The following is a 23467-nucleotide window of genomic DNA, read 5'->3' on the forward strand; positions in this document are numbered from 1 at the left end:
ACATGACCGAGGAGAGTCATTAAACTTGAAGAGAGATAAGAGAAATCATTTAATGTGGCCAAAAGAGAGAAAAAGAAGGAAAAATATGAGCAAACCCTCAGGTGCCTGGGGGCCAAAAATAAAAGGTCTAATATTCTTGTCATCTGAGCCCCATAGGAAAATAGAAAATACTAAAAAACTACTTGAAGAAATCGTGGCTGAAAATGTACCAAGTTTGGTGAAAAAGTCAAGATTCAAGAAGCTGAGCAAGAAAGATAAATTCAAGACACACATACCCAAACACATCAAAATCAAATTGCTGAAAACTAAAGACAAATTAAAAATTCTGAAAGCAGCTAGAAAGAGAGAAACCCGTAAGCAAACAACCATCCTAATGACATATTTCTCACCTGAAGTCACACAGGCCAGAAGTAGTAGCACATTTTTTAAGTGCTGTAAGAATTATACATCTGGGGGCGGATGTATAATTCAAAGCCTGCTTTGCCCTCTCTCTCTTGCTGCCTGCCTCTCTACTTGAGTTCTTCTTGAGTTCCTTTTTTCCTTTTTTTTTTTTTTTTTTAAGATTTATTATTTGAGGGGCATCTGGGTGGCTCAGATGGTTGGGTGTCTCGCTCTTGATTTTGGCTCAGGTCATGGTCTTGGGGTGGTGAGATTGAGTCCCATGTGGGGCTCCCAGCTGGGGAATGGGGTAGGGGATAGTCTGCTGGAAGATTCTCTCTCTCCCTCTGCCTCCGCCCCTCCCCCTGTTTGCTCTCTCTGAGAGCACACACTTGCTCACAGAGGGGAGGGGTTAGAGGAGAGAATATTCAAGCAGATTCCCCACTGAATGCAGAGCCCCATGGGGACTGATACAGGGCTTGATCTCACTGCCCATAAGATCATGATCTGAGCTGAAAACAAGTCAGATGCTTAACTGACTGAGCCACTATTTTTTTTTTTTTTGAGCTCCTAAAATATGTTTGACATTTGAGTGCAAAAAGTATAAAATTGTCTGATGGGGTTTTTGATGTAAAAGGGTGTAACATAAGACAACTACAGCATAAATGGTAGAGGGTAAGGAAACCTATATGGTTATAAGGTTTCTAGAGTAACCACTAAAAACAAAATAAAACCAAACAAATCACAACAGAGGATAACAGGAAAATCTCCTAGTACTTGGCAATTAAACATACTTCTGAATATTCCATGGGTCAAAGATGCTGTCAAGAAGGGAAATCAGAAAACAATTAAGCTGAATGAAAATGTAAAATATCAAAATTTCTGACAACAGTAAAAGCAGTTGCTTGAGGAAAATGTATAGCAATTGGTATGAGTGAAAAGACAGAGTTGACATGTTAATTGGAAATGGTAGACGAAAACACTGCGTATCATACATTCTTATAAGAAAAAGAAAATGCATGTATGTCCCTTGCTGAAGTGTATGATATTCTGCAAGATTAAAATCTACTGCCAAGGGGCACCTGGGTGGTTCTGTGGGTTAAAGTCTCTGCCTTCGGCTCAGGCCATGATCCCAGGGTCCTAGGATCAAGTCCTGCATCAGGCTCTCTGCTCAGCAGGAAGCCTGCTTCCCCCACTCTCTCTGCCTGCCTCTCTGCCTACTTGTGATCTCTCGCTCTGTCAAATAAATAAATAAAATCTTAAAAAAACAAAACAAAACAAAACAAAACAAACTACTGCCAAGTCTTTACCTCTGCAAAGTAAGGAAGGGGGTTGTGAATGAATGCAGGGAGACTCGTTGTGTGTCTGTCTTTAGTGTTTGTCTTTTTAATTTTTTTTTAAATTTTTTATTTTTAACTTTTTAAACATTTTATTTATTTATTTGACAGAGAGTCACAGTGAGAGAGAGGGAACACAAGCAGGGGGAATGGGAGAGGGAGAAGCAGACTCCCCACTGAGCCAGAAGCCTGATGCAGGACTTGTCCCAGAACCCTGGGATCGTGACCTGAGCAGAAGGCAGGCTCTTAATGACTGAGCCACCCGCCCCGGTGTTTGTCTTTTTTTAAAACATGCATATGTTCCTTTTATAGTTAAAAAATACTAACATGGGGGCCACTGGGTGGCTCAGTCAGTCGAGCGGCTGCCTTCGGTTCATAGCGCTGGGAAAAATATTAGAATAAACCAAATCAAGTAGGAAGAAAGAAATAATGAGAGAACTCAGTGAAATTATTTTCTACTTTTTTTTTTTTTTAATGAAAAGCTGTTCAGACCCACTAATTTGATATAACTGCCTATTAATGGGTTACAACCCAGGTTGAAAAACATTGATTTTTAAAACCTCCAGGGGGAAATAAATGTTCTAGACTTTCTTAATTTATAAGTTAGTGTTTAGAATATAACCAATCATAAAATTGAGTGTAAGGTCTTTTTAAAGGATGTAACTAGCCAAATTTGTATCCCTTTGTGATCCTTTCCTGACATCACCAGGCAGATAATCCCTTCCGCTTCTTTGTTCCCAAATAATATTTCTTCAATAGTCAATAAACATTTTCAAAGTACCAAAGCACATAGCATGCTGTTGGCCTCTCTCAAAATTGAGGTCCCTGAGGACAGATATGGTGGTGTCTTACTCTTTTCTAAATCCAACTTTTATTAAAATGGCAGTTCACATTTTTCCAAGTCTCTGTAGTCTAACTTAATAGAAGACATCTAGATCTTCACATTTACTTCTACAATCTGTTGCAATATGGTGTGTTGAAGTATATGAAGAAAATTCAGGCTCATACACACAAATATATAGTTGGAAAGGGAATATTTTCATAAGTTGTGATACTTATGATACTCTGATACTACACCCAAACATGACAGTGTAGTTTCTCAAAGGTTAGTTGGGATGTAGAATCTGCAAACTTATCTATGAATCTGCAAACTTTTTGTACTGGTAGGTCTTATTATCTGAATGGATTATAAATGCATGGTAACATCACAGACTGGTCATTTGGAAAATATTTTCTTTCAGTTATGCAGCTCTCCCAACTGTTGACACATTTAAACAGTACCAAAACTAAAAAAAAATTATTCACTTTAATACCATGTTGATTTCATTAGAAAGGTCGGTGGTAGGTATTAGGAAGCTGCCAGGCTTACCATGTAGATTAAAATTTTTCATATGACAGCTCAAATTCTATCACTGCCAACAAACTTGCAGTTGTTTCCTATGACAAACTGAAGTGACAAACTCTCGTTTGTTTTTGAGAAAACATATGCCAGCCATTCAAGTATGAATAACCAGTTTAGCAATTTTTCCTTCAATAAAAGTGGTGTTCCGTGGAAAGTGACCTGTTTGGCCCTCTTCACAATCGCACAAATGCTTTTCTTCAAAACAACCAAAAAGATACGCTATATGCACAAACCCATTCAAACAAAGTATTGAAAAGACAGAGTACTGTGAATAAATTATATAATTACTGACTCATCAAAGACATCCTTCCGTGATTTATACGGCAGTGAAGAACACAGCAGCTACTAAATACCACTGCCTTGTTTCTGGGGTAAGGCACCAGCAGTTGTACCCACCATTGTTTTGCACCAACAGTGCCAATAGCAACACAGTGACAGTGTTATCAGGCAAGTAGTTTGGAACTAGCAGACCCCTCCACGGACCACATGTTAATTAACATGCATTGTGAGGCAAGGGAAGCGGATGTGCTTTCATGTCTAGTGAAAGGAGTGTGCTGCCAGGTGTATGCGTCCGGTTGCCCATTAGGAGATGTCCTCACCAGGATTAGCCGAGCCTACAGTCTTCATACATTGAAGTCCTAGAGCCTCCTCACCTGATTCCATACCCACTAAGCAATCTTTTGATAAACAAATTGCCACTTGAGGCAGAAAATGCCAAGTGAGTAACTGTTTGGTCTGCTTCAGTTACATTTCTCAATATAAATTATGATTTTTATTTAAAAAAAAAGTATCATATGATACTTCATATGACAATTCTAAAGAGAAAATCAGATTTTTTTGAGTCTAAAACCAGCAAAAACATGTAAAATGTTAAAAGTATTACTTCCTAAATTCTTTTTTTTTTTTTTTTAAGATTTTATTTATTTATTTGACAGACAGAGATCACAAGCAGGCAGAGAGAGAAGGGAGGAAGCAGGCTCTCCGCAGAGCAGAGAGCCCTATGCGGGGCTCGATCCCAGGACCCTGGGATCATGACCTGAGCTGAAGGCAGAGGCTTTAACCCACTGAGCCACCCAGGCGCCCCAACTTCCTAAATTCTTTATTTTATTTTATTTTATTTTATTTTTTTAAAAGATTTTATTTATTTATCTGACAGAGAGAAATCACAAGTAGGCAGAGAGGCAGGCAGAGAGAGAGAGAGAGAGGGAAGCAGGCTCCCTGCTTAGCAGAGAGCCCGATGCGGGACTCGATCTCAGGACCCCGAGATCATGACCTGAGCCGAAGGCAGCGGCTTAACCCACTGAGCCACCCAGGCGCCCCCCTAAATTCTTTAGAAGCCTATGCTACTCTATATAAATTTCTTTAGTTGGAGTTTGATGCTTTCACAACAAAAATTCTTTGTTGATGAAGTGAGATTATGTGCAGGTACAGAGAACTAACTTGTTCAATACTTCAACTCCATTCTAGCTTATCTTCCTGAACTGTGGAGGCCAGAAAGCTATCAACTAGATTCCTCTGCAGTTAAGAGTTTTAGATGACATTTAGGTTCCTTCCAATCTGATGTACTAAAGTGAGTGAGGCTTTAATTTGGAACAAGATTTAAATTTCCCTACTGTGGGAAGGGAAGCAGATGTGCTCACAAGGAATGTGGCAGAGGTTGACAGTCCTAGAGACCTAGAGTCCTAAAGTCCTAGGGGAACAGCCTCATTCAAAAGTTTTCTGATCCCAGAATCTGACGGCCCGGTTCTACAGCGTGGTTTGGGGATATATTTCTGGAAGATCAGGTGATTATTCTTTGAGCTATCTATATGCCTTAATAAACCCTGCAGGTCTAAACTATCTTGAGCAGATTTTGTTGAAGACAAGAACTGACCAATTCACATTCTAGTAACATTTCCTTTCACGTGATCATGTTTCTGTTTTATATAGTTTTATGCCAATATTTTCTTTCTCAGTGGCTTTTCCAAGCTGAGACAACATCCCATGTACATAATTAAATGCTATTCAAAAAAAAAACAAACTACCATGTCAAGTTTTAGGATACATCTATAATTTTATTACAAAATCATTCTTTTGGCATTAGTTGGTTACAGTGATAGCAAGATACTGTGAGTGTGACATAGCAGCTCTAATGTAACATTGCATTCCCTGCTTCCTGAACCCAAATTTAAGTTATCTTATATCCATTACATACAAGTTACTGCGTTCATTAATGCTGCAAATCCTGAATCATAGTTCCTTTAGGGAGGAGCTGATGCTAAGGGATTAGAGTAAATGTTGGTAAGTCTACAAAAGTTCCTTCATCAGACTTTGTTTCTTCTCCCTCCCCCCAAATTACTTTGCTTTAGAATCAAATTACTAGTCTGAATAGCAGCAGCACCCAAGGAGCATCACACTTAGTTCTTGTTAAAAAGCAATTACCTGTGCAATTGCACGTTTTATACCACCGGCAAAGGGAATGACTGCTTTAGTTTTAAACTCCTGCATTAGAGTCTCTTAAAAAAATAAAAGCATTCCACTGAGTTCTTCCAGATGGTGTTATTGCTGTACATTTGTTGGTGGGTCACTCTCTGTGCTGTGTTTACTTTGAAGGGATCTTCCAATATATCTCCAATATTCCTTTCTTATAGTGTCCTTTTCTTTAGCTAGAATTTCACACAACTGAAAATGAAGAACAAAAATTCTCTAAAGATAATGGGCAAATCCCAGCCAACACAGTTAAACTCAGATCATGTTCAAACGAGATCCATCATTAAAATCATACATTGTGTTCACTAGTGATGTGGGTTTTGCCCTCCACAGTGGAAATCGTCCTGCCCTGAATTCTTGAGTGAACACGCTGAAAGGGCATGAATATAGTGGCATTGCACGGACCAAATTCTGAGACACCAAGAACAGTGTCTGGGTGTCTTGACTTACCTCTAATGCTTTATTAAGAATGTCCTCCTTGTTGTCACATTGGTTTTCTAGCATGTCTTCATAGATATCCACGAGAAAGGCAATTAGGTAAGGGGAACTGTGACTTGGTTGTAAATCAAGTAACTGATTTAACAGATTCGGATATTTGGAAAGACCACGATCCTGTAAAATCCTAAAAAAAAATTATTCTCAATTTTGAGAAGAACAAAAATAATAGAAAGATCGTAAGAAAATGACCTCTGTAACGTGACCAAGAGAGGAGACTTATTTTGAATGAATGAAGTTGAAACTAAATGAAATTTTTAAATTATGTGTGAGTTTTATTATGGATGATTATGACCCAAGTATAATTAAAAAGAATAATGAAACTCAAAAGAGATCATTTGTAACTGAAACTACAACACACACAATTAAATCAGAAAATAAACCATCTTCTTAAAATGAAAAAGTGAAGGAAAAGAATAAGAGAGATGTTTCTGTTTATTCTAGATGGTTCCTTATTCTTTTAGCTCTCCAGATATTATAGGCCCGAACCCTGGATACATCTCCAAATGTGACTGGGCTCCATACTTTAGGTTCTTCGGGTCTCCAGGGAGATCTCTAAGCTCAAAAAGAAGCCTGGTTTTATCAGTGGCCAGCCAAGTGAAACCTTGTCAATTTAAGGAATGAGAGAGAAATGAAAACAGAAAGGTTGGCTATGCATCCCATGCAATCTGCTTGTAAGTATGCTTTGTCTTTACTATGTTCCTGAGATAAATAGAAACTAAGTGTGTATATCCCATTCTTTGACATAAGACTATAGGATTCATAAATATATTATAGTTGCATTGTTGTTTAGTCATGGACTAGTCCAAAAACACTGCTGGTATGTGCTTGGGGGTTAAAAGGCACTATTTTTGTGTGCCACAATCTAACACTGCTATAACTTCTTTTAGATCCAGAAAAATGGAAAATTCTTTAGTATCCTTTGGAATCTGATTAACGGAATATATTCAATGATACATCGTATTAGCAGGTAGTTTTTATATAAAACAATCTAAAACAACCTCTTACCCTTTCAAATAGTTCCATGCACTTTCATTATGTGGTACTAGTTTGATCATTTCCAGAGTGTACCTGTAAGAAAGAGACCATGAAGAAATATGTGTATAATTTTAAGAGCAGTGCAATAATTAGAAACAGTTTTAATAAGATGGTAACAAGGCTTGGATATGCGCTTTCATTTATCTTAGTGGGCTATGACTAGGTCTGAGTCATAGCTAAATTAGAAGCCTTCAAGTCGGTTTTACATAGATTCTCCCTCTTGTAAATTTGTAACCAATTCTAGCCAAGGACAGCTAACTAATATGAAGGCTAAATTCACAATAGGAAAATAAACTGATGTGAGGTATTTCCTTTAATTAAGGCTTTCCCTTTGAAGAAAATGTCAGCTAAAACAGGTATTCCTTTTATTGGTAAAGCAATCTTGAGAAAAAGTCCAAGATCTACTTATGCCCAATAAATTGAAATCATTCAAAAAGGAGAACTATGTATCTTAGGAGTCGTAATAAAAAACAGCACAGAAACTTTATAGACAAAGAATAAAAATGAGAAATCAACACAAATGTATATTTTTTATATTCTAAAACAAGACAACTAGTTAACTATGATGTGATCACCAGTCAAAATGGACACTCCCGGGTGCCTGGGTGGCTCAGTGGGTTAAGCCATTGCCTTCGGCTCAGGTCATGATCTCAGGGTCCTGGGATCAAGTCCCGCATCAGGCTCTCTGCTCAGCGGGGAGCCTGCTTCCCTTCCTCTCTCTCTCTCTGCCTGCCTCTCTGCCTACTTGTGATCATTCTCTGTCAAATAAATAAATAAAATCTTTAAAAAAAAAAAATGGACACTCCCCTTTCTTTTCCCTTTAACCAGATTATTAAATACAATTTAGATCCAAATACAACAAATTTCAAGGGAGTGGCAGAATTTAGCTTCACTACATACTTGCTCAAATGAGTAAGTCACTCACTGACTAAAATTTAGTAATCTTGGTTTTATTGCTGTTTTATTTATTGTCTTATTACTGTTACAATAGCATTCCCCCCCGACCCCCCAGAGTACAGCAGTCCTCCTTTCTCTACAGGATAGGTTCCCAAACACTCAGTATATGCCTGAAACTACAGAGTATCAAATCTTATATATACCATGTTTTTTCCTATACATCCATACCTCCAATAAAGCCTAATTTACAGGCACACTAAGAGATTAACCATAAATAGAACAATCATGATATACTCATTGTAATAAAAATTATTTGAACGTAGTCTCTCTCAAAATACCTTATTAGACTATATTCACCCTTCTTGTGATGATTTAAGATAATACAATGCCTACATGATAAGATGAAGTAGGTGAATGACAGGCATTGTGAGGTAGTGTTAGGCTATACTACCTAATGTCCCCAGGAGGATCATATGCTTCTGGACTAAAGCTGATCATGAGTAACTGAAACCGCGGAAGGTAAAACTGCAGGGAAGGGAGGAATATACTGTAACAATAAACTCATCCAGCACTACTGAAAGGGTTTTTCCAACTAATTTTGCATGGCCTAATATTTTCAGTTATTTTTCAAACCATGTACCTGCACGTCTTCACTAGTCACTGCAGAAGATTCTTAAATTTCATTTTGGCAATATATGAAGAATGTTATTCATATACATATGAACTAAAGATGATCTATTTTAATGGTTAAAATATGCACTTTGAGGTCAGAGTTCCTAGCTTATTATTATTATTATTATTATTATTATTATTTTAAGTAATCTCTATACCCAACATAGGGCTTGAACTCACAACTCCTCGATTCACAACTCCAAGATCCAGAGTTGCATGCTCTACCAACTAAACTGGCTGGCTGTCCCAGACTGCCCAGCTGCTAATCCTAACCCCATCAATTATTACCTGTGTGCTCTTAGCCACATCACAGAACTACTCTGAACCTCAAGTTCTTCATCAAGTATCTCACAGTGTTGTTATGAAAATTAAGTAAGAGGGGCACCTGGGTGGCTCAGTGGGTTAAAGCCTCTGCCTTCAGCTCAGCTCATGATCCCGGGGTCCTGGGATCAAGCCCTGCATCTGGCTCTCTGCTCCACGGAGAGCCTGCTTCCTCCTCTCTCTCTGCTTGCCTCTCTGCCTACTTGTGATCTCTGTCTGTCAGATAAATAAATAAAATCTTAAAAAAAAAAAAATTAAGTAAGAATTCCTGGCATGTAGTAAGTACTTAATAAATGCTAATTGTTGGGGGCCCTGGGTGGCTCAATCAATTGAGCACCTGACTCTTAATTTTGGCCTGGGTCATGAGTTCAGTGTTGTGGGACTGAACCCTGTGTTGGGCTCCATTCTCAGTGCAGAGTCAGCAGGAAAGTCTCCCTCTCCCACTAAACAAAATAAAATCGTTAAAAAATAGATAAGTGTTGGGGGCGCCTGGGTGGCTCAGTGGGTTAAAACCTCTGCCTTCGGCTCGGGTCATGATCCCAGAGTCCTGGGATAGAGCTCCACATCCAGCTCTCTGCTCAGCAGGGAGCCTGCTTTCTCCTCTCTCTGCCTGCCTCTCTGCCTACTTGTGATCGTGGTCAAATAAATAAATAAAATCTTTAAAAAATATATATATAAGTGTTAATTATTATTTTTTAAAGGTTTTATTTACTTTTTTTTTTTTTAAAGATTTTATTTATTTATTTGACAGGGAGAGATCACAAGTAGGTAGAGAGACAGGCAGAGAGAGAGGAGGAAGCAGGCTCCCTGCTGAGCAGAGAGCCCGATGCGGGACTCGATCCCAGGACCCTGAGATCATGACCTGAGCCAAAGGCAGCGGCTCAACCCACTGAGCCACCAAGGTGCCCCTAAAGGTTTTATTTACTTAACAGAAAGAGAAAGTGAACACACAAGCAGGGGAATCAAAGAGGGAGAAGCAGGCTTCCCCTGAGCAGGAAGTCCGATGTGGGAGTTAATCGCAAGACCCCGAGATCATGACCTGAGCTGAAGGCAGTGGTTTAACTGAGCCACCCGGGTGCCCCCAAATGGTGACTATTATTAACAGTACTAGTAGTAGTCATGAAAATATGGCCATGATATATTAAGTGAAAAAACAATGTGTATAATACCATTGCGTACATTGCTGTGTGTACATGTTTGCAAATACACTTAATAAGGCTTGAAGAATCCACACTAATTGTAGCTCACTCTTAAGAATGGGGTATAAGGGGACGTCCAGATGGCTCAGTCAGTTAAGTGGCTGCCTTTGGCTCAGATCATGACCCCAGAGTCCTGGGATCAAGCCCCACATAGGGCTCCTTGCTCAGCGGGGAGCCTGCTTCTCCTTCTCCCTCTTCCTCAGCCCCTGCTCATGTGTACTCTCTCTCTCTCCCCCTAATAAATAAATTAAAAAAATAAATTTAAAAAAGGGGGGTATAGGAAGAGAGAGACTAAGAGATTTTGATGTTTTACTTTACATAACTCAGAAGTTTCCTCCTACAACCAGACTGCATTACTTTTATAATAAAAGGGAAAAAAGTAATCAGATAAATCTATATTCTTTAGAGTGCGCCTGGGTGGTTCAGCGGGTTAAGCTGCTGCCTTCGGCTCAGGTCATGAACTCAGAGTCCTGGGATCGAGCCCCGCATTGGGCTCTCTGCTCAGCAGGGAGCCTGCTTCCTCCTCTCTCTGCCTGTCTCTCTGCCTGCTTGTGATCTCTCAATAAATCTCTCTCAAAAAATTTAGTTAACAAACTAAATTCTAGATAACTAAAGCTACTCTTAGCATTTTAAATATTTCTTTTACCTCTCTTAATGGTATAAGCCTTAAATATGAAAAACTCTCAGATTTTCTTTTTAAATGATTTTTTAAAAGATGTTTGTTTTTAAGTAATCTCTCTACTCAATATAGGGTTCAAACTCACAATCCTGAGATCAAGAGTCACATGATCAACCAACTGAGCCAGCCAGGTATCCCTGGAAAACTCTTAAGATTCTTGACTAACTATTTCTATTTGTTAACAGAAAACCAGCAATGTGCCTTTGAAGACTAGGAGAAGTTTCCATTTTTCACTCTTCATGCTCAACTTTTAAGTATCTTATTACACTTACCTATGAAGCATGTTATAGTAAATAAGGAATATGTAGTATCTGAAGTCCATAATTATTAACTGGGTTAATTCAAGGAAGAATAACCTGAGGCGTTCTACCTTTACACAAAAAAGCTACTGAACTCTCTAAAGGATGACATTTTATTGTCTTTTGTCCTAATCTTCACAAAAGAATACCAACTCTAAAAAAAAAAGTAATATATAAAGGGCTGGACGATGAGTCTGGATGATGAGTAATTTTCTCTACTCAAGCCCCAGTATTGAGGTTTAAGAGTAATAAAATTATTTCAGTAAGTTTCACTGCTACCCCTCAGATCAATACTATTCAACCGAACTTGCTATGATGATGAAGATGTTTTTTATCGGTTCTGCCCAATTAGTAGTCATTAGCCACATGTGGGTACTGAACCCCTGAGAAGTGATTCATACAACTGAGGAATGGATTTATGTGATTTTCATTAAACTGAACTTAAGTAGCCATATGTGGCTAGTGACTACCATATTAGTGCAGCTTTGAAGAGTCGAGCAATAAAATGAAAGAATGAGATGTGCTTGAGGGGCTACGTGGCTGCTTCAGAAAGAAGCCTGGAGCATTGACATACCTCTTTTCTTTTTAATTTAAATCACCAGAACCCTATACAGAAAAGAGAAAAGAAACCCTAGCTGCCCTAACAGCTAGCTGGCCCAAACAGAAGTAAGAAAAAGGAAATGAAGACAGATAGTCATAAACATCAGCTCTTCCCAGGAGCTGTTAAAACAACTTTCTGTTTTTTATTTTTAATTTTTTTAAAGTAAGCTCTAGGCCCCACATAGGGCTTAAAACTCAGATCAAGAGTCACATGCTCTACTGACTGAGCCAGCCAGGTGCCCCTAAAACAACTTTTAAATTAAAATTATGAGTATGTTCTCATCAGGCTATAAAAACAAAAAATATGTTCAAATTTAAAACAGACACCGAGACAAAATAGTCAGAAAAGAGGTGGCTATTAATGTTTATGGATATTAATATTCATTCCAATTCAAAAAATTCTAGTGCTTAGAACTTCTTTTTGTACCCTAAAGCAGTAGTTTTCAACTAGGGATGGTTTTACCCCACAGGTGACATTTGGCAATGTCTGGGGACATTTTTGTTTGTTACAACTTGGGGGAGGGGGTTACTACTGATATATAGGTTGTAAAGCGTAGGAATACTGCTCAACATCCTACAAGGTACAGGAGAGCCTCTTACAACAAAGACATCCTACTCCATCCTGCTCAGTAGAGTAACACGGCTTCTGGGGACTATTATCTAAAGGGCACCAGAATTTAATGAGATAGTTTTAAAATAAAGCTTCTTAGACACTATGAAATCAGAGGATTTCTTCTCAATCTGTGGTAGCAACAATATTTTAAGAAACTTATGACACTACAATGTAGAGCTATCTATATAGCTATAAATTCGTCCTTCTAGATTTCATCTAAGTATTCTGTCCTATTAGTTCAACGGGGGCAGGATCAGGGGCAGTCTTGATCTTGAATGGTCACAAAGAATGGTCACTGGATTCCCAATGCCTGAGACATATATGAGAGGCACACAAATACTCTTTTAACAAATGAACAAGTAAAGAAGATTACTAACTGGACTTCTCTCTCCAATATAGCACGATCATTATAGCCAGTGGTGTTAGAAATTACGAAGTATCTTTGGTTCCAGACAGAATTATTTCTCACATCCTCTTTAAGAAGTTGGTCTACATACTGCAGCTCATTATCCCAAAGTTTAAATTCCTAAGAGAAAATAAAAAATATCCAATTAGAAATGTCTCTTTTTTTTTGTTTTTAGAACAACCCCAAGATCAAGAGTCACATGCTCCACGGACTAAACTAGCCAGGCACCCCTAAGCAATGTCCCATTATTAATAAAAAATAAAAACAGGGATGCCTGGCTGGCTCAGTTGGTTAGGTGTCTGCCTTTGGATCAGGTCCTGATCCCAGAACCCTGGGATCGAGCTCCGCATCAGGTTGCCTGCTCAGTGGGGAGCCTGCTTCTCCCTCTCCCTCTCCTGCTCCCCCTGCTTGTGCTCTCTCACTGTCAAATAAACAAAATCTTAAAATAAATAAGTAAAATTTCAGTAAAGCTAGGTAGAAGATGTGGGACTCATCACATATTTGGAGGAAAATGATAGTTGCAGGTCAAGGAAATGGAAGGGGGAAAGAAAAGTCATCAAAGACAAGGGAATGGTCACAAAGAATGAAAAAAATTAGGAAGAGAGAGCAAAGTGCCCTGTGATTTGTTACTATCTTCTTGAGAATAATTTATACACTAAGAGGCATGTTTATACTATTTAAACAGATCCAAGAAGTATTCTCTAAGGTATTAAATAATAGGCAAAAAGGTATAGGTAGGGCGCCTGGGTGGCTCAGTGGGTTAAGCCGCTGCCTTCGGCTCAGGTCATGATCTCGGGGTCCTGGGATCGAGCCCCGCATCGGGCTCTCTGCTCAGCAGGGAGCTTGTTTCTCTCTCTCTCTTTCTCTCTGCCTGCCTCTCTGTCTACTTGTGATCTCTCTGTCAAATAAATAAATAAATAAATCTTTTAAAAAAAAAAGGTATAGGTAACTGAATGCTTATGCATTAAGATGAAAATTTAGAGGGAAGAAACTAAACTCAAGATGATTATAGTATATTAATTTGATGGATTTGATACAAATATATAATATTAAGTAAAAGAAAGTATTAAAATGCACATATATGATAAAATCACATTAAAATACATGTGGAGAGGGACGCCTGGATGGCTCAGCAGGTTAAGCAACTGCCTTTGGCTCAGGTCATGATGCCAGGGTCCTGATCAAGTCCCAGACTGGCTCTCTGCTAAGCAGAGAACCCATTTCTCCCTCTGCCTGCCACTCCCCCTACTTGTGTTCTGTCTCTTCCTCTGACAAACAAATAAAATCTTAAATAAATTTAAAAATAAGTAAAACACATGGACAAATATACAGAGCTGTATTTAGTATCTCCCTCTGCCTGCCACTCCCCCTACTTGTGTTCTGTCTCTTCCTCTGACAAATAAAATCTTAAATAAATTAAAAAATAAGTTAAACATGTGTACAAATATACACAGCTATATTTAGACAAACAAATAAAATCTTAAATTAAAAAATAAGTAAAACACGTGGACAAATAAACAGCTGTATTTAGCTGTAATGTAAATTTTTACATTATAAAACTTTTATTAAAAAAATATTAGGGGGAGGAGAAAACCAATAAAGACAATTTAAAAAAGGAATAAAAAGGTCAAAACTTACAAATGCTGCAAAAGTTGGGGATTATGAAAAAGCTAATGGAGTTATATATTTCTTATTTGATAATGGCAAAAGGATAGAATTTCATATAAAAAATAAAAATACCAATCTTTAGAAAATGCAACCCTTTAATCAAATTTAGAAAAGTTTAAATTTTTAAGTAAAAAAATTTTTTTCGGAATTGATCTTGGTATAATGAATAGTGCACAAAATAGCAATCACTGGAAAAAATTCACAATAAACAACATTAGAATTGTTCGCTGGAATAAATAAATGTCTAGAGTGGGAGTTGTAACTGTACGCTTCTATTCAGGGTTTAGCATAAAATTCTAACAAGTGGGCAGAAATAAAATACTATTTATTACTGTAAAATGGTATTCCAAAGTTTATGTATGTAAAAACCCCAGTAGGTACCATGCCTTTGTTAATTAAAATAACAAAGGTGTATTAGAAAATTACAACTACCTTTTCTATTCAATTTGCTAGCAAAATATAAAATGTGATGCAAATTCAATCTAAAAAATACAAAAATTACTATTATTTCTTCCTTAATATGAAGGTACTTACCAACGTATCTTGAGAGAGTATAAGACTAATCAGCATGAAGAATATCAGGTTTTAATTAAACATCTTAATAATTCTCAGTCATTACATTTTGTGTGTAATGGTCTATATGTGTGTTTTAATTCAGGAGTATACTAACAATCTAAGAGTAATTTTAATTATTTAATTCAGTTAAAACAATCTAAAAAACATTTTAACAAGAAAAGCAATACCTGAATAACCCACTGTCGATGTTGCCAGGCATGATAATTCTTTGCATCCTGATTAAGAATATCAGCAATAAACTCAAGCTCCTGAGATGGATCTTTTAGCCATTCCACTAAAACTCGCCTATGGTGCCTAAAGCAGTTAGAAGAACAGTTTTGTGTTAATGTATCCAAGAACTCAAGAATCAACTGCATGTGTTGTATTATGCGATGTGGAGGGACACTCAAAAAACAGAATTTCACCTCTAATTCTCCAGATTATACTGGAAAGAAAAGGTAACAGGAAAGAAAAGTCTTACTAGTCTTCTAGAAGACTAAGTAAGAGTTGAGAAACATAAAAGTGATTTGTGTGTAAAATGAAATCAGATACTTAGGGTTTAAAGAAGGTTTATTTCAAGCTAAATCTGGAAGTAATCTCTGACAACCACAAAATCCTGTCAAAGAATTTGGAAACATTCCCAGATGGCATAATCAGACTATAGGAAATGTGATACTATTTAATCAAGTATAGAAGCTCCTCTGGTTATAAATAGGCTTTCAATTTTTAAGTCCACAGCATCACATACAAGCAACTGCTCATTCCACCAATTCGTGGGCAGAATTAAGTCTGCTTCTCCTCTGGTAAATAGCTATGACAAATTGTAAATTTGTCGAGAGTTGTTTCTGTACTAGGAAAATGCCTCTAAAAGTTTTCTGTTGGGTTCTTTTTTATAATTTTTAAGCTGAAATATTTATAAAAATCTATTAGTGAAAATGTTCTGAAAGTCATTATAGTGAGGGTTGTACATATTGGTAAATATACTAAAACCACTGAACTACATACATTAAATGGGTAAATGGACTAATGATGTTGGCTAACTGAATTTAAATTTTAAAAAATAAGTAAATTGTAGGGGTGACTCTTGATGTTGGGGTCATGAGTTCAAGCTCCACACTGGGTGCAGAACTCACTTTATAAATAAATAAATAAATAAATAAGTAAATGGTATAATATGTGAGTTATATCTCAAAAAAGCTTTTTTTTTTAAAAAAATTCATTAATATTCAATATACTATAAGTGAGTAGGAAAGATGGGAAAAGCGGAAAGATTTGATGCTGAATGAATGAACATTCTACATGCATCTTACAGAATATTTAAAATTCACCTTACAGAATATTAAGAAGGCAAGATACTACCAAGAGGAAGATCCTAGAGGGAAAGGCTTCCAAATTTATTTCAAAAATCTCCCAAGTTAGTGAACACTAGTAATAATTTCTTTTTCTAGGTTCCTAGTAAATTCTGTAATTTAGGAAAAACTTAAAAATTAGGTTGTTCAGTATGTCAAGTTGACCCACACCATGACCACTACCAGTACCTCCTCCTCCATCTCCAAAATAATAGCAACCTCAGCAGCTTCCATTCAAGAGCTGCCCACTATATGCTGAATACTGTTCAAACTCCATTTCTTTTCCATTCTCTGTCCTCCTGCTCCATAATGCCTCCTTTTTTTCTCAACTATTTTCTGTTCCCCTCACCCATAATAATCCCTATAGTTTTGTCTATGCTAACTTAGGGCTTAGTTTCTAGAGCAAAGATACTCTGTAAAATACTCTATACTATTGTGGTTTTCACACTGCACTGTAAGGTAATTGGCTTTATTATGTACTTTCCCCTGTTAGACTGTGTGGTTCATCTTTGTACCCCCGCATCAATAAAAAAATTCTGAAAAAACAAATGAATGGAAAATCAAATACCAGAAAGTCATTGTATAACACACTGGACAGAAAACATTTTTTCAGATTCTTTATTCAAAAATTTTCTAGCAGTATTATATGCTAATGTCAAATTTTAAAATTATAATAGCAGTACACATATGTGAGTGTTAACTCGAAGATAGGCACCACTTTAAGCACTAAACACAAAATTATCTTATTTAGGAGCACCTAGTAGCTCAGCTGGTTAAACATCCAACTCTTGGTTTCGACCCTGGGGTTGTGAAATCGAGGGGCTTCTTGCTGGGTGTGGAGACTGCTTAAGATTCTCTTTCTCTCCCTCTCTCTGCCCCCTTCCCTTAAAAAAATTCTCATTTAATCCTCCTAACAACCCTATGAGACAGATAACATTTTAGCTCCAATGTAAAGTACTAAAATTAAAAAGAAACAATTCCCCGTAATCTCATCACCCAGTGGGTACGTAATATTGACATAATGACACAGTTCCTTCCTACTTTCATCTTACCAAACTTGATAGTTTTTGGGCTGTTCCTCAATTATTGCAGTGATGTAGTTCATTTCCTCATGTAGATCCTTTTGAAGTGACTTTAAGAGAACTCTCCGAAAATGCCTATAGCAAACATCAAGCATTGTCTCATTACTCTACACAAACTGCCTAACCACAGTATTATGTTAGATAAAGGTAAAACAACACAGTTAGACACACTTTTTTGGGTAGGCATTTTATATAACCAATAACAGCAACGTAACTGTTTGGTTGTCCAAATCATACAATTATCTGGTGACTAGAAGAATCAAGCCTTTTGAAGTAAAAATAGTAAAAGGCAATAAACACTGAGAGAGAAGAAAAAGACAACCAACTAATGATTATTTTCAGGTAACACTCTGGTTATGCGTGTTCTATTACAGGTGAATCAAAGACATCTCTTTCCTTATAATATTTCCTTATATGGTACAGCTTGTTTGTTTAGATAGATCATTCATATAATAAATGAATTCCATTATAAACATTATCAAATATTTGCTTTTAGAACCACCACAAATATGCTACTCATATATGAAACAAGTTTCTCTTAATTTCTTTATAGGTAGAATTAAATCATTAAAAAAACTCTTTTCTCGGGGCCCTTGGGTGGCTCAGTCATTAAGCATCTGCCTTAGGCTCAGGTCATGATCCCAGGGTCCTGGGATCTAGCCCTGTATCAGGCTCCCTGTTCAGTGGGAAGCCTGCGCTTTCTCCCTCTCCCACTCCCACTTCCCCTGCTTCTGTTCCCTCTCTTGCTGTGTCTCTCTCTGTCAAATAAATAAATAAAATCTTTAAAAAAGAAAAAAAACTTTTCTCTCGCATTGGGCTCTCTGCTTGGTGGGGAGCCTGCTTCCTCCTCTCTCTCTGCCTGCCTCTCTGCCTACTTGTGATCTCTGTCAAATAAATAAATAAATAAATAAATAAATAAATAAATAAAATCTTTGGAAATATCATTATTAGTTGTGGTCTATTTTTACTTCAAAATTTCCAACTCAGTGTATAATAAAAGACAAACAGCTGCTTTAAAAGTATCTTTTAAAATGAAATGCTAAATATGACAGATAACAGTATTTCTCTATTTTGTAAGTTTAAGGAAAATTAGGCTTCATAAAGCATGGCCATTAAGAAGCAGTTTGGTTTACCTGAGTAATGTTATCCAGTATACTGCCTTTTAAAAAAACAATTAAACTTAGGAAATTTCAAAATGCATTCTAAGTTACTTTGTGTTATGCATGGTCAGGAATTTCTTAAAAGATAAGAAAGAACCTATTAGAGATATAAAATGATGGAATATTATACTAAAAATTCCAATGAAACGGGAGATTAAATGAATAAATTTATCCTGACATGCTAATAAAAATCCACAAAAATGATAGTAAGGGAATGAAAAACAGTATAAATGCACAAGAACAAAGAGAATCAGGGACAAGGGGTATCACAGCAATTGGAAGAGGTCAACAACATTATGGAATATGGTAAGGTGACGGACAAGTTTTAACTGACTTTGAAAAACAAAGTGCTAAAAACCTGTCAACAGAGGAAGAAAAGTTCAGAAATGAGGTGTCAGGTATCCTCGATATTGGGAATCAAGCATGGGGTTAAAAACAGTATAAAATCTAGAAAGAGTCCTTAATAGCCAACCTTAAGCAGAGAGGTGATAGCATCACTGGCCTGTTGTGAGATAACAGAAAAAATATATATAGGTCTCTGCCCCTGGTTCCTGGCACACAACTCCTGGAACACTTAGAAATTCCTAAGAGATTAGAACACTAGAAGTGGGTGCCTGGGTGGCTCAGTGGATTAAGCATCTGCCTTCAGCTCAGGTCATGATCTCAGGGTCCTGGGATCGAGCCCCATTATCGGGCTCTCTGCTCAGCGCGGAGTCTGCCTCTCTCTCTCCTTCTGCCCCTCACCTCACTCATGTGCTTCCTCTTTCTTTCAAATGTATAAATAAAATCTTAAAAAAAAAGCACTAGAAGCATTCTATTGAGGCAACTCTAGCTGGGTTCCTTAAGTGGCTCCTTGTCACCAGAAAGACCAAACCTTGATCAGAAGCTTGGAATTATCAGTTCCACCTCCAGTTGTCTAGGCAGAAGAGAGAGGCTAGAAACAGAGTTAATAATTGATCATGCCTACATAAGGGATCCTCCATAGCATCCCAGTACTAGGGGTTTGCAGTGTCTAGGTGGGTAAACCTATCCATATTCTGGGAGAGGACATACCCTCTAATGAGGGCAAAAGATCCCGAGCTTGGGACCCTCCCAGACCTTGCCCTATATATTTCTTTATCCGGCTGTTCATTTTTATCCTTTTATCACATCCTTTAATAGACTGGTAAACGTAAGTAACAGTTTTCCTGAGTTCTGTGAGCCACTCTAGCAAATTTGCAGAACTTGAGGAAGGGGTCCTGGGAACCTCTGAGCTATAGGTTAGAGGCTAGGTGACAAATGGATTTGCAATTAGCATCTGATATAGGGAGCAGTCTTGTAGGACTGAGCCCTTAACCAGTGGGATCTGATGTTAACTCAATGTCAGGTAGTTAGACAATGTCAGGCACACAGTGTCAGAACTGAGTTCAATTGTAGAACACCCAGCTAGTATCAGAGAGAACTGCTTGGTAGGGGAAAAACCCACAGCCGTGTCGTGACCAGAAATGTCAGAAGTGAAGTGTTCTGTATGAAAGTAAAGGACAGGAAGATAACTGTGGTTCTTTATAAAAACATGGCAAGACACAAGTGGCTTTATTCTCTGGAAAAATCTGAAGTAGAAAGGAATACCAGACACAAGAGGAATACAAGGTGAGGAAAAGGACCAGAAATTGGGAAATTAAAAACACTGATATACTAAACTGCTGAGAATCCCCACCACAACCAATCTTTCCCTGTCTGACCCCAAGAATTGTGGCAGCCAAACACATACTCCTCGGGCAATAATCAGGTGACCCTTCTTTGGAGCAACAAACTAACCACAAGAAAAGATCTAGAATTGTTGGGGCGCCTGGGTGGCTCAGTGGGTTAAAAAGCCTCTGCCTTCGGCTCGGGTCATGGTCCCAGGGTCCTGGGATCAAGCCCCACATCGGGCTCTCTGCTCAACGGGGAGCCTGCTTCCTTCTCTCTCTCTGCCTGCCTCTCTGCCTACTTGTAATCTGTCAAATAAATTAAAAAAAAAAAAATTTTAAAAAGATCTAGAATTGCTGACGCGAAGATTTCACACAAAATAGCCACATCTCCACTCACTAACCTCACAATGAAGCCTGCCCGTTGACAAGTCCTGCCACATACAGAGCTTCAAATCTGGAATTTTCCTGCTCTATCTTAAGTTTGAAAGGAGAATCAAGGATTTGAAAAAAATATTTACATGAAAGAAAGAGACCAAACAAACACAAAGAGAAATGAAAATACATCACACACCTATGAAATAAAAGACAAGATGCTATTTTAAAAATATTCAGAAAACAGAAAAGAGCTTTGGAAAGTAGAAATTATTCAGTGCAAATAGAAATCAGAAGATAAAGCTGAAGAAATATCTCAAACATAAATGAAAGAACAAAGAAATGAAAATAAGAAGAAGCAATTAAAAAGGTACCACATATGACTTTAAAAAAAAAAAGCATTCCAGAAAGAGAAAAAAACGGGGAAAGAGAAAAGGAATTATCAAGGACATAAAAAAGTTCCTTGGACTTACTAAAGATTTGAACAAAATAACAGGAATGTTCTCAATAGCAGCTAAAGGAAATGGGAAGGCAGTTTTAAATTTCTGAAGCAAAATGATTTCTAATATAGAACTCTACTAATAAAGTTGAGAAGAGACTAACAATGCTTTTCAATATACCAAATCTCACAAATGATTTCCCACCCAACCTTTTACGAGTTCTCTTCTACTGAAGGATGTGGTCGATAAAATGAGAGAGTAAATCAAGAAAGAGAAAGAGGTCAGGTAAGGAGACAGGGGATCAAACGCATGAAAGAGTTGGAGACTAGATATGCAGTGCCCACACTGGTGAAGAAGGAAAAAAGAAGCTGAAGGATTACCTGTTGTGTTCAGCAGTAACGACACATTTTACACATATCAGAGAGCCTGGGAGACAAATTACTTACTGGCACAAAGAAAACGAAACTAAACAAAAAAAAAAAGGCAATCTGTTAAAAGGAATGTACTCTGAAATACTATAAAATGTAGGTTAGCATATTTAGAATATATAGGTTATCTTGGGAAAAAGTAGTTAAGAGTTCTTACCTCTGGGGAGGGGACCCTGGTAGTGATAAGGAATGGGACAGAGGATGGCATTTTTCATTCAGTCTCTGACTTTTAAACTCGCAGTGTGAATTATTATTATGATGACAAAGTTTAGTTAAGAAAAAGAGCCATCTGAGCTAAAATATTAGACATTTAAACAGGGAATATTAATGGTAAGTAGTACTTACCAAACTGTATAATTGGCTGCATTTAACTCAATAGCATCTCTGGTGAGTTTAAAAGCTCGTTCACTTCTTTCATCACGCTGCAGAACAGCCCGGAAATAATCATAAACATCTCTAACTGGGGACAGAGCATACACCTGTATTAGGACTATCTTTCTTGTTTAAACTTAGCACTATAATACAAAATGCTGTTATGTCTGTAATGCCTTATGTCTTATAACAATAAGCAAAGGAAAGTCAAATGACTGTGTGAATGCCACCCTGAGAATGCTTTAGTGTCACAGCCACAATATATGGGTAACTGTGCTTCTTGCTTATTTATGTACAGGGGCTCATGCCAGACTCCAAATCTCTGAAAGACGTTATGCATTAAAGTAAAATTAAGAGTGCATATATTCAAATATATTCACTTACCTGGTTTTCCCATATTGTATTTTGATCAGTTTTATAACTGAAAAAGCAATGTACGCAATGGTAGAAAACTCAAACCCTACAAAAGGTTTACACTAAATTTCCATCTAACTAAATTCACAGTCCTTCTCCAAAGAAGCAACCACTGTTAATTGATTCTACTGTTATCCTTCCAAATATATGTTCTAAACATAACCTCTAATATTTTTACACAAATGAGAGAACATCGGGGGGGCCTGGCTGACTCAGTCAGTAGAGCATGCAACTCTTGATCTTGGGGTTGTACGTTCAACCTCACGATGGATGTAGAGATTACTTAAAAACAAAATCTGCACAAAGATAAAAAAAAAAAAGAGATCACATCACACTCTATGTTCTGGGCCTTGCATTTTTCACTCACACATTATTAAAGTTAGTGCAAAACTTACATACTCATTAACTCAATGATTACAGCTGCAGGAAGTTTTCTTACAGATATACTTCCATATGTACCCAAAACATCCAAAGAAATTTACTGGATTGGTTACATAAAATTTAAAAGGTTGGTTTGATGGTAATGGGTTAATCAGAACTTACTAACATCAATGTCACTGAAGTTGGTATACACCCCGCCCCTTGATAAATTTAACTGGCTTAAAAAAAAGGAAATGAAAATTGGAAACAAATGATAAAGAATGAGCTAAGTCCATTATGGTACACCCATGCAATGACACACTACCCAGTTCTTAGTATTGAGGCTGCTCTGGTATGCACATATATGGAGTAACTGCTAAGACTGTTAAGTGAAAAAAGTAAGGTGCAGAGCAGCATGCTATTCATGTAGTTAAAAATATATCCTTATTGGGTGCCTGGGTGGCTCAGTTGGTTAAGCAACTGCCTTCAGCTCAGGTCATGATCCTGGGGCTCCAGGGTCGAGTCCCAGATTGGGCTCCCACCTTCACAGGGAGTCTGCTTCTCCCTCTGATCTCCCCTCTCATGCTCTCTTACTGTCTCTCTCTCAAATAAATAAATAAAAATCTTTTTTTAAAAAAATATGCTTATTTACAAATATACTGAGGAACAGGGATGACAAGACATAATTTTCAACTGCATTCCATTACAAAGTTTTGCCATATTTCTCCAATAGCTACAGAGCATTTCACTATATAGTACTCAAATTTTATCTAGCTCATCTCCTATAAATGA

The 23467-nt window shown here is 37.4% G+C and overlaps 1 protein-coding gene across 2 annotated transcripts in view; it reads right to left on the minus strand.

Moving 5' to 3' along the window:
* Positions 1–5145: 5145 nt before the first annotated feature.
* Positions 5146–23467, minus strand: part of FNTA (farnesyltransferase, CAAX box, alpha) — a 31367-nt gene continuing 13045 nt past the window's right edge. For both annotated transcript variants that reach the window (XM_004775716.3, XM_013047419.2), the window contains exons 3-9: positions 21875–21989; positions 17430–17534; positions 15217–15343; positions 12777–12925; positions 7090–7152; positions 6037–6208; positions 5146–5778 (exon numbers count right to left, since the gene is read on the minus strand). In XM_004775716.3, coding sequence (XP_004775773.2) covers positions 5656–5778; positions 6037–6208; positions 7090–7152; positions 12777–12925; positions 15217–15343; positions 17430–17534; positions 21875–21989 — 854 coding nt within the window. In that variant the 3' untranslated portion in view covers positions 5146–5655. The remainder of the gene's footprint in view (positions 5779–6036; positions 6209–7089; positions 7153–12776; positions 12926–15216; positions 15344–17429; positions 17535–21874; positions 21990–23467) is intronic.

The sequence above is a fragment of the Mustela putorius genome, unplaced genomic scaffold (genome assembly GCF_011764305.1).
Source record: "Mustela putorius furo isolate JIRA1106 unplaced genomic scaffold, ASM1176430v1.1 tig00003976_pilon_pilon_pilon, whole genome shotgun sequence".
In the NCBI taxonomy this organism is placed as follows: Eukaryota; Metazoa; Chordata; class Mammalia; order Carnivora; family Mustelidae; genus Mustela; species Mustela putorius.